The following is a 14,991-nucleotide window of genomic DNA, read 5'->3' on the forward strand; positions in this document are numbered from 1 at the left end:
AGTTCCCATGGACAGCCGGAAGTGGAGGCTTGAGAGGCGGATCTGTACCGGCCTGGAGTGTCGCGACTCCGGATCGGACCTGGGGCGCTGCTCCGAGGCCCGGTCATGAACGGGCCGGCGGACAGCGAAGTGGACTACAAGAAGAAATACCGGAACCTGAAGCGGAAGCTCAAGTTCCTCATCTACGTGAGTGCTGGGGTGGCGAGGCTGTGGCGGGGTGAGGCCGCGCGCTGGGAGGACCTCAGTGTACCCACAGATCCAGAGTGGGGTGGGCTGTCGCCGGCTTCCCGGCCCTGCTCCGTACCGCCGTCGGCTCAGCGCGCCCTATGACTGTGATACAGGAACACGAGTGCTTCCAGGAAGAACTGAGGAAGGCGCAGCGGAAACTGCTGAAGGTTTCCCGGGACAAGAGGTGAGACAGGCTGCGGGGAGATGGGGGAGGCCTGCGGGCGGCGTGGCTCCGTGGGTCAGTATTCGGACCCCAGCCTGTAACGGGACCACACATACACGGTGATCCACGTCTGGGGCTGTGCGCGGACCCATCGGGCCCGTTAAAAGGGACCAGTGCCGGGGAGAGCGTTGCCAAGGTGGGACTGAACGCTCTTGTTCTCCCTGCCTCTTGCCTCAGTTTCCTCCTAGACCGCCTCCTGCAGTACGAGAACGTGGATGAAGACTCTTCTGGTGAGCGAGGTCGTGAAAAATTAGTGGAGGGCGGGGCCCCTGACACCTGAGCAGGCTTCCCCCGCCTCTCCATTCAGGCCGTGGACCGCTGACACACCTTCGGGTGGTTCTTAAGCCTCGCTGCTAGCCCTGTACCTCTGCCATTCGTTCACTCAAATATTTATCGAACTTTTAACCTCGTGGCACAGTGGTAGCCACGAGGGAGAAAGTCTCTCGGAATTTGTATTCTAGCTGGGGACAATATATAAGCAAGACATTAGAATTTTGGATTTTGAAAGGACTAAAATTAGGGTTATGTGGTAGTGATTGGAGGACAGCAGAGGTTGATCAACTTTTTCTGTAAAGGGCTAGATCACAAATATATTGGGCTTTGCAGAACGTTGGGTCATAGGGCAAAAGCAGCCCCAGGTAATATGTAAATAAATGAGCACGGCTGTGTTTCAATAAAACTTTATTTGTGGACACCAAAATTTGAATTTCATATAATTTTCACGTGTCATGAGATATTATTTTCTTTGGATTTTTATCCCAACCATTTAAAAATGTAAAAGTCATTATAAGTTTGCAGACCATACAAATTTAAGGTGGCAGGCAATGTCTCAATAGAGTGCTCAAGAAAGGCCATTTTCAGGAATAGTGTTAGAGCTGGGACCTAGATAAGGAGAAGAAATCAATCTTGTGAAAATATGAGAGAGAGATTTCCAGGCAGAGAGAATAATACATGCAGATATTCTGAAGCGAGAACATACCAGGTTGTCTCAAGAGCACAAAGGCTAAAGAAAGTAAAGCAATGTTTTCAAACTTTGTTTTTGAGCACTATTTACAATCAATATATTTTACATCATGACCAAGTCCCCACTTACATACTTACTTATAAAACAAAATTGAGTGAAACAACGATAAGACTACTAAATACAATTTTTCTGATTTTTTAAAGCTTTTTCTTTTTTCATTGAATGCTGGTTGCAAACCAATGAATTGACTTCATGACCTACTAATGAGTTGAGACCTACAGATTGAAAAAATCCCAAGGTTCACATTTGTGCCCCTGTGCCAGGGCAGGGTCTTCATAAGCCATGTCACATAAAATCGCTTCTCTCCGTGGTGCCTTTAAACGTTGGTCTAGAGCAGAGTCAGCAAACAGCCACGCTGCTTGTTTCTGTAAATAAGGTTTTACTGGAACATACAACATCCATTTATGAATTACAGAAGGATAGTAGGTGGTAGATGAGGTCAGAGAAGCAGGAAGGAGCCAGGTCACGCCGGTCATGGCAGCACATGGGGCTTTTATTCTGGCTTCTACTTGTCTGGCTCTTCCTTCCCTAAGGTCCCCCATTAACTTCCTGCCGGACAGCGACTTCAGGACAGGAGGCGTGAGAACCAGGATGCTCATGGTCGGAGGGGGGTAAAGCTAAGGAGCTCGAGCCAGAGACAGAAGCTTCCATTCGCATCCTGGAGAAGCCCCCAATCTGGTCAGGGAGATGCCCACACATGGCATATCTTAGCACAGTGTAAGGAGAGCTATGACAAGGGGGAGTAGAGAGTTCAGTAAGAGCCAGCAACTAACTGGGCCTCAGGGATCCCGGAAGACTTCTTGAGTGGCATTTAATTTGCTTTTTTTCAATTATAGTTGACACACAGTATCAGCTTTAGGTATATAAGGTAGCGATTAGACATTTATATTAATTTGCTTCTTAAAGAATGTCTGAGCTGAGAGATTGAGAAAGATGTGTATCACAGGTAGCAGCTATTTGTTCAATGAATGTGGGGCCTTCTAGGTGGAGGCACAGATCTAGGTAATAAATGTCATTTTTGGAGAAATTGATGGGCACGATGTGAAGAGTACAGTTTGGTTGAGAGACCAGAAAGGTTGAGGCGCGTTGAAGATGCCTTTCGAATGCTCGCAGGCAGGCCATGGGGGCATCAGCAGGAAGGCTTACGTTTTAGGTCATTCTGGAGTCGGAGTGGACAGTGGGCTGCAAGAGAGGTGAGCTTGTCCAGTTGATTTTGACATGGTGGTGGCTTGACCTTTGGCTGTTGGGATGGGGGGCTGTGGATAAAGGTAGGAGAAGTTGGAGAGGTAGATTCACAGGTCCCTGGGTAGAGGGAGTGGGGCAGAGGCAGGAGCCGAGGCACCTTAGAGGTGAATAAGGAGAGAATGGTGTAAAATGGTCAAGGAGTCAGAGACCTGGGTTCAAATCCAGCCCCACACCTGACTCGGCCTCAGGGACCTCACCCGGGAAGTGGAGGTGAAGCCCTCACCTTCCTCCTTGGATTGTTATGAAGACAAGGGGAAGTAAAGTGCCGGATCAGAGCTCAGCCAGTGCGCACAGGTGTGTTACTGGGGAGGAGCCTAGGCAGGAAGTTGTTGTAAAGGACATTATTAGAAGCTGGGGGATTTGTGAGCTCCCCAGAACAGCCTGTGCATGCCGACTGGGGAGTCAGAGCCCCTGGAGCCCTTCTGTAGAGTTGAGGTTACACCCCTGAGGTAGACCGGACCCCTATCCACTCTCACTAACTCAGACTCCCCACTCCCAGACTCAGATGCCACTGCATCTTCAGATAACAGCGAGACAGAGGGGACACCAAAGTTGTTGGACACACCAGCCCCCAAGAGGTGAGAAGAAGCCATCATTCTCGGGGGGGGGGGGGCACTGGGCCTCCTGGCTGCTCTGACCTCTTCCCCTGTCCTTTCTCCAGGAAGAGAAGCCCTCCACTGGGGGGTGCCCCCTCCCCCTCAAGCCTCTCCCTGCCTCCTTCAACAGGGTTTCCCCTTCAGGCCTCTGGGGCCCCCTCCCCATACCTGAGCTCGGTGAGTTGGGGTCAAGGGCGGAAAGTGGGAACTGAGATGCCTGGGAATATGGTGGGCGTCATTTGGGCAGAGGGTCCAGGCCTCAGGGAAACATCAGTCTGGGTGTGGCCAGCAAGCACCCCTTGGAGGGGCGTGAGCCAGGGCTGCCCAGTTCTCTCTGGTGTAGGAATGGGGGGCAGATATGACTGAGGGGAGCAGACCCCAGGACAGAGTCCTGCTGCTGTCCCATCCCCTTCTGTTCTCAGAAGCCACGCTCATCACCATCTCTTGTTTTTCCATTCTTCCTCTACCTGTTTGCATTGCTTCCCTTCATCCCCCACCCATCCATTCCACTCCCATCTCCATCCCCCATTCCCGCCTGCAGCTGGCTTCCCCCCCCTACCCCCCATTCCCTTCTGACTACCTGGCCCTGCAGCTGCCCGAGCCCAGCCCCCTGAGGCCCAAGCGGGAGAAACGGCCCCGCCTTCCCCGGAAACTCAAGGTACCCTGATTTGGGGACATTAGGGAGGGGCCAGGTGGCAGGAGGACAGCTTTTCCAGGGAGGTTCGTGGCGGGCTGGGGCCTGTCCAAGAGCTTGGAAGGATCGATTTTGGGCTGCTGGGGGCCCAGCCCAGGGCCAAGTACTGAGGGTCACAGGTTGTATGTGGGGATCTGTCTGTCAGGCCCCACCTTGGGGGGCGCAGAGCGGAGATGCCAAGGGTCCTGTCACCAAGGGGCTGGGGCCAGGCTCCTCGTCATGGGTGTCCTGTGATGCCAGGCAGCCCCGAGCAGGGCTGGAGCTGTGGGATCTGGAACCAGGTCAGGTCTGCACCAGCTGAAACCAGGGGACCCCGAGCAGGGCTCTGTGACCCTCTGGGGCTCAGATTCTGTGTCTGTAAAGTGAGTGATCAAACCATGTGTCTGCTATGTCCCAGGCGCTGGCCAGGTGCTAGAAATATAGTCATGAACAAAACAGACAAATCTCTGCCTTGGCTGAGCTTACATTCTAGAAAGATAGGCCGAAAATAAAGAAGACCAATAGGTATCAGTACAGGAAAATGGAGTCAGGGAAGAGAATGTGAAGCACCAGAGATGGGGATCTATGGGGTGGTGGTCTGGGAGGTTACTTAGTCAGAGACTTAAAGGAAATGAGAATGAGCCACGTGGCTCTCTGGAAAAGTGTCTCATCAGGAACAGACTGTGCAAAGGCCCGGGGGGGGGCGGAACGTAGCTTCTTCCAGGACCAGGAAGGAGGTCAGTGTGTTTGGAGGAAGGTGAGGCAGGGAGAATGGTCAGAGCAGGTCAGAGAGGTGACAGGGGCGAGACCAGGGCCTTGCAGAGTGGGAAGGCCTTGGGCCTGTGCTGTGAATGAACAGGGAGCCCTGGGAGAGGTGGGGCACAGGGGGACTCTGATCTGACTTAGATATTAACAAAATCATGGACGCAGCTGTGTGGAGAATAGACTGGAGGGGAGTGCTGGGTCAGGACCGCAGTGGGGAGGCTGTGCCGTAAACCAAAGTAGCAGCAGAGAGGGTGAGAGAGAAGCATCGGTCTGTTTCAAAGAAGACCAGTAAGGCTAGTGTGAGCTGTGAAAGAAGGGGAGTCAAGGAGACTCCAGGACGTTTGGCCTAAGCAACTACAGGGGTGAGGGTGGGCGGTAAAATGAGGGGTTTGGTTGTGGATGCTCTGAGATGCTGTTGGAAATGCCAGCGAGACCCCTGGGCCACAGGAGCCTGGGGCTCATGGGCGCAGACTTGGAAATCATCAGCATGAAGGTGAGGGCAAGAGGTCTGCGCCCCGGGCCCAGGAGCGATGGGAACAGGCACAGTTCCTGCTAGCTCTGAACCTGAGTGGAGAAGGGGCCTGGCTGGGCAGCCCTTGGGCTGGTGGGCTGCAGATGGAAGGCTCAGGTCAGAAGTGAAATGGGGGTTTAGGGTGAGGGTTCTGAAGTTTGTCCTGCTCTGCCACGTCCCCCCTGTGTGACCTTGGCCGTAAGCCTGGAAACGGATAGTTACAGGTGGTAACAGACTGACCCTTCGCACTACCTAGCCCGGGTTTTGCTTCTGGCGCATAGGGCAGGGTGGTGGGAAGGCCAGGGTCAGTGACGCCGCCTGGCGCCGACGGGGAGACGTGTGGTGTGGTGGCACGGAGGGCATGGAGGCTTCCTGAGGTGCCACGGGTCCTGAAGTAGAGGAGTGTCAGGTAGCTGTATTCCAGACACACAGGAGAGGAAATGTTGGTGGGGAGAGAGGCCCAGGTCAATGGCTGTGCGGGGGAAGGGGCTAAATGCTGGGGGGCCTCAAAGCAGAAGGAGCGAGTGAGTCCAGGTAAGTGAGCTTTGGATATTCCAGGCTGAGGCCGAGTGGACGGAAGACGGGCACATTCCAGGTGCTGTTTGGGCTACAGCAGGAGTGACAGACCTTGATGCTCACTCAGGAGGGTCTGTAAGGGGAAGAGGGGTCACTGAAGTGTCTGGGTGACGTGGTGTGAGGAGACGGCGGAGAGGAGGGAAGCCGTGATGACAAGCAGTTCAGTAAAGGGCCCGGGCCTTGGGCAGACTTCGCTGGGTTTGAGTCCCAGCTCCTCCACATGAGCTTGGTCACATCCCTTAACTCTGAGCCCTAGCTTTCCTCGCTGCTTATAGGGTCACTGAGGATAAAGTAAGTTCAGGGACAGAAAACACCTAGCCCAGTGCAGACGCTGGTCCCTAGTGAGACCTAGATCCACATTAGCTGCTGTTGGTCACTGAGGCCACTGAGTAAGTCCAGACAGGGTTAGGACAGAGGGACCAGGGTGGGGTCATGAGGACAGGGACAGTTGTATGCCACTGTCCTTCTCAGTCAGGCCTGTGTGGACATGTGGGTGCCTGGTCCTGGGTACAGGGTGCTGTTGAGAGCTTGCTCTCCCGGCCAATTCCTGTACCCCGAGGTAAAAGCCACTCTGGCCCCCCAGGAACACCAGTGAGGGGGAGCTCCTTGAGAAGCAGTGGGTAAACCCTGAGGGCCAAATGGGCTAAGATGATCAGAAGGGCCACGGAGACCACACAAGCTTTCCTGCCACCCCCGCAGGATTAGACACTGCCCACTGGGGACCTGGCAGTCTTGGTTTTCTCCTCCGACCCGTGACCTCTCCCCTTCAAGGGCGGTCAGGACGGCCCATTAGCAGGTGCTCAGTCTGTGCTCACAGGGGAAGCATGAGCCCCACGGAGCTCTCTGGGGAGGACTGAAAGGACCTGGTAGGGTGGGGCGGGCAGGGCAGCCAGGACACAGGCCACTGTCCAGCCTTAGACGGACAAAGCAGGACTTGTGACACATAGCAGAGGACACAGAGTGGAGGGACTGGCCTGTCCCTGGGCAGCATGGAGCCTGAGGCCCTCGGGCAGATGAGTGACCCGCTCAGGTCTGTTTTAGAAAGTTCACTCTGGCTGCAGTGTGGAGCAGGAGCTGGATCGGGGAGAGACTGAAGGCAGGGAGTCGTTAGGAGGCTGGTCCTGTAGCCCAGGTGAGCTGAGAGGAGACGGGGACTCCCAAGGACGGGCCCCTCCTGGCTGTGAGAAGCCTCCTGTGGTGGGGGGGCGAGGACCTAGCACACGGTCCACTGAGCCAGGAGCCCCACTGAGCCAGGAGCCCCACGGCAGGAGGGAGAGGAGCCAGGGGTATGAGACGTGCCCAGAGGCGGGCGGGCAGGCAGGTTTCCAGGCCTCCAGGTTGACTGGCTCTAATGGCCGTTTCAGGCTGGTGAGGGCCAGGCCCAGCCTTTCCCTCCCCGTGTCCTATAACCTCCCCCCTCCCCCCAATCACCTCCTCCATCACTGCCCCTCACTCCCAGGCACTTGCTGGTTGGAGGCTGAGGAAACTGAGGTGGGGCAGGCCCCGATTCCAGCAGGGCTGGCCCTCCTGGGTCCCCTCCCCCTTGAACGAGCCTTTACCCCTTCTCCACCCCCCAGAGCTGCCTTAAGGGGCAGTGCACCCTCCTGGATGGCCCAGTCCTCTCTGACAAGCCTTCCCTTTTTCTTCTCCCCTCCTGCTGCAGATGTCGGTGGGACCCCCTGACTGCCCTGTGGGAGGGCCGCTGACCTTTCCTGGCCGGGGTTCTGGGGCCGGGGTGGGGGCAGCCCTAGCCCCACTGCCTCCCCCCAAGATGCCCCCGCCCACGATCCTGAGCGCTGTACCTCGGCAGATGTTCAGCGATGCCGGCAGCGGGGATGATGCCTTGGACGGGGATGACGACCTGGTGATTGACATCCCGGAGTGACCCCCTCTGCCCATGCCCCGCCCAGTGCCCCCTGTGCCAGCACACAAGCCCCTGGCTTCCGCGAAAACGTTTATTGATGCCCAGTTGCCGTGCTGTGGCCACTGACACAATCAGGAAAGGCGTAAACATGCACAGATGTCCCCTGGAAGGTGGCCCTTGACCAGGGAGGGAAGGGCCCTGCCCTCACAGCCCAGGCCCATCCAGGGGACAGTTACTTAAGTGAGTGGCGGGAGCATCTACCTCCTCAGAGGCAGAGACCCTGCGGCCCGCCTCCCCACCCCCCACCATTTAAAAGGGCAGCTGACCAGGGCTAGGTGGCGCGTGTGTTTGAACAAAGATTCTGTATTAAAGGAGTGAGCGGCTCTTTTTTTGTTCTTTGTCCTTTTCTGTTTCGGACACTTTCTCCTCCTCCAAACCCCTCCTAATCCGACCTCCTCCCTGTGGGTGGAGGGGACGGGCAGCCTGGAGAGGCTGGAGGGCAGCAGCAGCAGCTGGGGCCTGGGGAGGGGCGCTGGCAGGATCCCAGGTGTGCACAGGATGGACGTTTGCATATTTGCATGTAGCAGCGAGTCAGGCAGAGAAAGTTTGCATATGTGAGTACAGATCCCCACGTCCCTCACAAGAAGACAGACCTACAGTCACAGAGACCTCACGAGATGACAGGTAGTGCAGGGTGGGGTGGGGCGTCCACCCCATGTAAACGTGCAACACACTCGTGCGAAGGTGGGGTGCTGGGCCCAGCCCTAGGGACCTGTGCTGGGCACCGTGGTCTGGCTCAGGTTGAGGGCAGAGCCCCAGCTGCAGGGGGCAGCTCGCTGGTCAGGGTGTGCCAGCGCTCCAGGGCTGCATCTGGCTGCTGCAGACAGTCGCTCCAGTGCTTCCTGGCCTCTCCCCGGGTGCCTGGCCCCAGGGACACGCCACCTGGGAACCACAGAGGCAACATCAGGGCCCGCTCACCACCCTCACAGCCACCCACGGAGCCCCCACCCCCACCGCCGCTCCATCAGCACCACCCCATAGGCTGTGTCCTCACCGATGAAGTCATTGGACTTGCCAATGTCATAGTCCCAGACTGTGACTTCCAGTGTCTTAGTGGCCAGAGCAGAGAGCTCCATCTCGTAGAAGAACTCCTGGGACAGGACAAGCCACATGGTCCATGAAGCACCAGGCCCCAGCCCCGCTCCCCTCCATTTCTGGTCCCTGCTGCGTTTACCTCATTAAATTCCGGGTTGAGGGTCTTCTTCTTCACAGCTGTTTTGTGCTTGGATTTCTTATCTGCATCTGGCCTCAGGTACCTGCAGAGGAGGAGGGGCAGGGCAGGGAGTGGGGTGGCAGGGGACAGGCCACACCCCAGGGGGATGGGGCAGGGATCGGGCTCCCTGGGGAGGGGAGGGTGGGCCTGGGGCAGTACAAGGGCTCACGTCTTGACGTAGGGGTCAGAGTAGCCGTTGACGTCCATGGCAGCCAGGTGGGCACAGCGCACGATGCCCACCAGCAGCCCCCGGCGTGGAGAGCTGTAGCTGAGGCTCAACAGGATGCGTCCACGCTCCTCCAGCAGCCCAGGCCCCTGTTCCGCCTGTTCCAGCTTCAGGGCAGACACGGGTCAGTCAGTCAGCCTGACTCCTCACCACTGCCCACCCAGACTGGCCCTTGGGAGGTGCCTCACTCACCTCCTTCAGGTAACAGGAGATACCCCTCAGCGCTGCCGACATGGAAGAGGGTGAAGCCAGCTGGGGGGGGGGGTCAAAGAGAAGCTTCTAGAAACCTGGCCTCCACAGGGCCCCTCCCTGGGCACCCTACTGCCCCGCACGGACCGGGACCTGGCGTTCGAGGCAGATGTTAAAATGCTTTTTCTGTGAAGGCTTGAGGCGGCGAAGGGGTATTCGGGTCTCCCCAATGAATTCGTTGTGGCTCAGCTTGTCCTCGTCACACACGGAGATCCTGGTGAGAATGGCAAGGTCAGGGCCCCGGGGGCCGAGCCTGCTCCATGTGGGAGAAAGGGCCTCGGATGGTAGCTGCAAGGTCAGGGCCTCCAGGGGCTAAGCCCACTCTGTGGAAGAAAGGGCCTCTGCTAGACCCTGAGCCCCTGCGGCTGCTCCTAGCTCTGCCCTGAACACTCCACACCTCACCTGTAAAACGGGCATCTCAGGCTGGCGAGCCCAGGCCTGGCGCACACTTTCACACACGCTGTCCCACTGGCTCCCCTCTTTCCAGCTGCCCAGGCTGGCCCCGTCCATGAGGACATGCTCAGTTACTTCAGGAAGCCCTCACCCATCTTGGGGCCCCTTCTCGTCCCTGCCCCCATTCAGGGCCTGGGGGACAGGATCCAGCTGGACATGCACAGGTATGCACGGGCAGATGTGAATCATGGATTCAGGATGTCGGAGCCAGATGGGCCTGGAGGAGCCCTGGGCAGGTGGATGAGGAGCTCACCCCTCCCCTGCAGCTCCTGTCCTGCAGGGAGCCCGCGTGGGAGAGACACCTGAGCCCAGAGCTAAGGAATGGCTGCTGTGACTTCTGTCATCCCCTCCTGCACTTCCTGCCACTGTGACACTCTGAATAGCTGTGTCACGTAGAGCTGTTCAAGTCCCAGCTCTGCCACTTCCTAGCAACCAATGACCTTGGGCAAGTCACCTCCCTACACCTCAATTCCCACCTCTGAAATGGAGAGAATGATGGCCCATCTCCTAAAGCTCTTCTGAGGATCAAGTGCAAGGAAGAAATGTAAGAACGCGTGGCCCAGGGCTGGGCACTGGGGAGCACTCAGAGATTTAGGCCGCTTTCTCTCACATCTGAAATATGGGGCCAGCCTTTTTGTTTTCTGCCTCTGCCACCTCCAGCCCACCCCTCACCCAGCACCAAGGTGGTGCTGAAACGGCCCTGACCCACGGTGCCCCGGCCCTGATGGCTCCCTACTGCCCAAAACCAAAGGAGACCTTCTCTCAGGAACCTGGGTTTTGCTGCCCTTCACTCCTCACCAGGGACGACTCTCCCCACAGCTCCACCTCCTGGGATGACGGAGCAAGTTCCTGTCCCCTAAGACTTCACTCCTTAGAGATCTTAGCGGGACAGAGGCAACAGAAGGGGCAGATGTCCACTGCATAGGCCTGACCTAAGTCTGGGGCTCTGAGAAGGGGTGTCGGTGACAAAGGAAAGCTTTCAGGAGGCAGAGCCTCAAATGATGAGTGGAGTTTAGGGTGGCAGAAAGGGGGGACGCGAGGAGCGCTTTCCAGGTAGAAGAGACAACAGGCATTGGTTAGGAGTAATGGACCCCCCCCCCACCCCCGATAGGTCAGAGAAGGGCAGTCCTCTGTTGGAAGAACAGTAGGAGATAGTTTGGGGGTAGGCCAGGAAGATAGTCTGGCCTGTGCTGGAGGGGATGGGGAGCCACTGATGGTTCTTGAGCATCTATCTGAGAGGGGCTAATGGGAGGTGGATTTACCACAGACGGTTCCAATGACAGCAGTTCCAGGGGAGGTGCTAACCTGGGATCACGGGCAGCAGGGGAGATGGGTCCCTCACCTGAGCACCTTGTGGGTGATGTCATCGTCCGTAATCCCACTGTACGTCAGGTCCTCGTTCCACACGGGGTTCAGCGTGTTCCTCTGAGTCTTCGTTTTTAGTTTATTGGCCTGAGTGTGGGGACGAAGAGTTCTCAGGACACACAGAGGCTGAAAGCAAAGGAAGGCTGGGGACAGACCCACCAGTGGGTTGGGCTGGGGCGGGGTGGAAGTTCTTACCTTGCAGGCTCCAGGTAGCAGGTGCAGCTTGACATAGGGGTCAGCCAGGCCATTGAAATCCATGGGTTTGAGGCCCTAGGGGGGGAAGCCTGTGAGCTCCCAGCTCGCCCCGCCCCCCACCCCTGCAGAGCATGGAGAGCCAAGAAAAAGGGTACTGGGGGGGAGAGGGCGCATGGAGAGGGGAACAGGGTTCCAGTCTGAGGAAGGGAAGGGAGGATGGAAAATCTCCCCCCCCCCGGTGGGGGAGGGGGCAAGCAGAGCTGGGGCTGGAGGTCAGGGCACTCACCTTGGCCCTAAGGATGCTACAGTGCAGGGTGCAGGAGGCCTGGTCATAGAGGAGGTCAAATTCCAGAGTGCCCAGGGCGGCTGGAGAAGAGGGACAAGCTAGCGTGAGGCAGTGTGTCAGACAGGTGTGTGTGAGAGACGGGCGGGCCGGCCGGCTGTGTGTGCACCTCTGTGTCTGTTAGCCTGCAAGTGTGTGCATCTAGGTCCCTGGTTGGGCTGCCACTGGGGCTGTGTGGGTGGTTGAGTGTCTCAGCAGAAATATTGAATATTGAGCCTTGCTGAAGCTGTAATCTCCACCCTGACTGCAGCTGTGGTGGCAGCGCCCACTGCTCCCCCCTCCCCCACACTCACAAACCCAGCAGGGCCCCAACCGCTTCCCACCAGCCCGGAGGCCCCCCCCCTTCAGCACCCTGGGTCCCTCAAGCCCCCAGACTCACTGGCATCGTCTGAGTCATAGCTGTCCATCTCAGCTCCATCTTCAGGCGTGGTGCCCCCAAGGAGGGCTGCAGGGGGAGCCAGGGCCAAGGGAGCCAGCCCAGCAGGGACCTCCCCAAAGCCCTGGCCACCCCCTTCGGGGCTGGGTCCCCGGCGGGGGAAGTAGTCAGAGATCTGGCGGATGGGCCGGATGGGCCCTGGGCACACGTTGATGGCCATGTGCTCCTGGATATTGATTGTCATGCGGTCACCCCTGCGGCCCCTCATGCAGCACCCCTGGCTGGGGGAGGGAGGTTCAAGTTCCAGAGAACAGGCCGACTCCTCATACCTACGGTCTGCCAGCGGAGGGCCAGGCAGCAACCTCCTGGTCTGTGGCCTCCCTTCCTAGGTGTCCAGGGGGAGGTCAGCCTGTGCCAGCTGATGGGCACAGGAGGCCTGGGCCCTCCAGACCCCTAGCCTTGCTCCCCAAGGGCTGGGCTGCCAGTCCGCTCCCCCCAGATAGGTCCTGGCTGCATCTCAGCCTTGCCCACTTACCTCTAGATTGTCCCTTTGTCATCTTCCTAGCTCCTGCCCCTCATTCTGGCTCTCCTCCTGCCCCTGGGCCCTGCCTACTCCCTGAAGCCGCCCCATAGGTCCCCTCCTCTGTCTCTCTGAGGCTCTATCCATCCTTCTGCACCAGGCGCTTGTCTGGTCCGGGTGTCACCCACCCCTCTAGACAGTCACTCCCCACTGTTCCAATCTGCCCTATGAGCTGCCTGCGTGCCTGGTTCCCCACCCACTGCAGCCCAAGGTGAGGACCCCCGCCTCAGATGCCGCCTCCTGAGACTGGCTCTCTAGAGCCAGAAATTGCAGCCTCCGGAGAGGTAAAACCCCCGTAGGCACACGCAGGCTAACGCACACGCTCCCCCTCCCCCCCACACCCCCCGGCGGCCCAGCCCCCTGCACCTGTCTCTGTGCCTCCAACAGGTGCGCAAGCACTGGGGGGACGGCGGGCGCAGGCTGGGCGGTGGAGGCCAGCGATTCCCAGGGTAGCCAGCGAGAAGAGTGCGGAGTCCGGCTGTGCGCGCGGAGAGGGAGGGAGAGAAGCAGAAAAGTGCGAGAGGAGGGGGTGAGCGAGGTGGAGACACCAAGGCTGCGGGCGGGGCGCAGGCGGCGAGGAGCGGGGAGGGGCGGCTGGGGCTGGGGAGGGGGCGGACACTCCCGCCGGCCCCCACCCGGGCACACTTAGAGGCACACACGAGTGCACGCACTCACGGGCACACAGGCTGGCACCCGCATCTTGCACTGGCATTCTCGCCCACACGCGCCTATTCCCACGTGCGCACGCTCACACAAACCCAGACACGCGCTGACACACTCACCCCGGAAAACTTGGCACATACACGAGCTCCCGGAGCCAGCGGGAACCAACAGTGATAATTGCCGGGTGTTCCCCAACTCCTCCCCAGAAACCCAGCCCCCTCCCCCTCCCCACCCCAGCGCCGAGCTCACGGGCCCCCTCCCTCGCTTTCTCCTTTCTTCCCTACAGAGTCTCCAAGACCCGACCACCCGCCTAGTTGCTGTGGCGACGCAGGCTGCCTCCCCCTTTCTCCCCCTGTGCATCCTCACGCCCCCACCTGCAAAGAGCCTGCGGAGGAGGGAGGAGGGTGTCTGGCCCTCCCCTACTTAAATCTATAGGGGCTGCGCCTGTGGGGCGGAGCTTGGAGGTCCGCAGTGACCCAGGCACGGGCGGGGCAAGGAGGTGACCTTCCTGCTATCGCTGACCTGGGATCTCGGGGTCCCCGACCCCAGCTGGGGAACCTCACGGTCTGAGAGAGGAGACAGAGGTCCGAGGCTGTGGCTTTCCCGCACCTCCTTTCTTTGGCTGTTTAGGCGTCTCTCCTAGTGACCCAACCCAGCCCACAAGGGCCTGTGTCCCTTTCTCAGGGATGGTATCTTCTTTGAAAATCCACCCTCCATCGCCCCACCCCCTACCCGCTCCAGTTCGGTCCCTCAGGTGGGGAAGAGCTGCCGGCTTCGCTCAGAATGCCCCAGGGCCCTGCAGTTTTCCTCAGCAGTCCCTTTTCTCACTGGAACCCTGCCACCTGTCAGTCTAACTCTAGCTCTCCTTTACCCCAAACTTGCCATCCCCCCAAAGCAAAGTCCTTCCAGGGGCCTCCAAGGCCCTTCAGCCCAAAACCTTGACTTCTCTGATCTCATCACCCCTGTGCCTGGCGCTGGCTTTCAGGAATGTTGTTTGCCATTCCTAGAACATGCCCGGATCTCTCAGGCCCCTGGACCTTCGCTCTCATAAGCTCCTTTGCCTGGAGGACCTTGCCTTCCTTCGGGGGTCACCCTGAGTCACCTCTTTCTAGGAGCCTTCCTGGTGCATTCCCCTTGTGCCCCCAGCCTCCAGCGCTATCTTAGGCTCAGCTCTGGTGACCCGTGTTTGTCATGCCCCAAGCTGGGCCCGGCACTAAGATGGCATCACTAAAAATTGTGATTTAAAAGCAAGAGAATTACAGATGCACAGCAATGTGAGTATGCTTTACTGAACTGAATGCTTGAACATGGTTAAGATATGTGGTGATGTGCTTTTTTTTTTTTTAAGAAAGAGGCATACAAAGTCAAACTGCACTGAGAAAGCACTTGGCATCTCTCAAATGATAAAATTCAAAGCATCTGTTAACACCCAATGTCGATGAAGTTAGGGGTAAATGGGGACCAGCTCTTCAGAGGCCAGTCTGACCGTGAATCTCAAGATGGCAACGACATACCCGCAGACTCTTTGACCCCAAAATGCCTTTTCTAGGATTTCATCCTATA

At 58.0% G+C, this 14,991-nt stretch overlaps 2 protein-coding genes across 7 annotated transcripts; one reads left to right on the forward strand and one right to left on the reverse strand.

Moving 5' to 3' along the window:
* The first annotated feature begins 12 nt into the window (after window positions 1–12).
* On the forward strand, window positions 13–8,090 carry INO80E (INO80 complex subunit E). Of its 3 annotated transcripts, XM_019648621.1 has the most exons (8): window positions 13–186; window positions 342–412; window positions 629–681; window positions 3,220–3,298; window positions 3,382–3,493; window positions 3,858–3,974; window positions 6,883–6,973; window positions 7,505–7,621. In XM_019648621.1, the coding sequence occupies exons 1-8, from the start codon at window positions 106–108 to the stop codon at window positions 7,522–7,524; spliced, it is 624 nt and encodes a 207-aa protein (XP_019504166.1). In that variant the 5' UTR covers window positions 13–105; the 3' UTR covers window positions 7,525–7,621. The 3 variants fall into 3 exon arrangements, with proteins under 3 accessions (XP_019504166.1, XP_019504165.1, XP_019504167.1); XM_019648620.1 differs by lacking the exon at window positions 6,883–6,973 and having other exon boundaries at window positions 7,505–8,090; XM_019648622.1 differs by lacking the exons at window positions 3,858–3,974; window positions 6,883–6,973 and having other exon boundaries at window positions 7,505–8,090.
* DOC2A (double C2 domain alpha) lies at window positions 7,783–13,632 on the reverse strand. Of its 4 annotated transcripts, XM_019648615.1 has the most exons (12): window positions 13,548–13,632; window positions 13,132–13,243; window positions 12,189–12,466; window positions 11,753–11,832; window positions 11,467–11,541; window positions 11,249–11,358; window positions 9,541–9,667; window positions 9,397–9,456; window positions 9,148–9,311; window positions 8,940–9,021; window positions 8,760–8,856; window positions 7,783–8,647 (listed from the first exon to the last, which is right to left on the reverse strand). In XM_019648615.1, exons 1-12 carry the CDS (start codon window positions 13,564–13,566, stop codon window positions 8,502–8,504), a joined length of 1,350 nt encoding a protein of 449 aa, XP_019504160.1. In that variant the 5' UTR covers window positions 13,567–13,632; the 3' UTR covers window positions 7,783–8,501. The 4 variants fall into 4 exon arrangements, with proteins under 4 accessions (XP_019504160.1, XP_019504161.1, XP_019504162.1 ...); XM_019648616.1 differs by lacking the exon at window positions 13,548–13,632 and having other exon boundaries at window positions 12,189–12,570; window positions 13,132–13,340; XM_019648617.1 differs by lacking the exons at window positions 13,132–13,243; window positions 13,548–13,632 and adding an exon at window positions 12,721–13,059.
* Between the last annotated feature and the right edge of the window lie 1,359 nt (window positions 13,633–14,991).

This window comes from Hipposideros armiger, unplaced genomic scaffold (genome assembly GCF_001890085.2).
Source record: "Hipposideros armiger isolate ML-2016 unplaced genomic scaffold, ASM189008v1 scaffold_126, whole genome shotgun sequence".
NCBI classification, from domain to species: domain Eukaryota; kingdom Metazoa; phylum Chordata; class Mammalia; order Chiroptera; family Hipposideridae; genus Hipposideros; species Hipposideros armiger.

Bases quoted from the DNA above. Each gene is read 5' to 3' on its own strand.
- INO80E (XM_019648620.1), top strand. From the start codon at position 106: ATGAACGGGCCGGCGGACAGCGAAGTGGACTACAAGAAGAAATACCGG. The intron at 3,299-3,381 runs GTGAGAAGAAGC...TCCTTTCTCCAG, and splicing joins GACACACCAGCCCCCAAGAG to GAAGAGAAGCCCTCCACTGG. The intron at 3,494-3,857 runs GTGAGTTGGGGT...TCCCGCCTGCAG, and splicing joins CCTCCCCATACCTGAGCTCG to CTGGCTTCCCCCCCCTACCC.
- DOC2A (XM_019648615.1), bottom strand. The intron at 11,542-11,752 runs GTGAGTGCCCTG...TTCCCCCCCTAG, and splicing joins GTAGCATCCTTAGGGCCAAG to GGCCTCAAACCCATGGATTT. The intron at 9,457-9,540 runs GTCCGTGCGGGG...CCCCCCCCCCAG, and splicing joins GCCTCGAACGCCAGGTCCCG to CTGGCTTCACCCTCTTCCAT.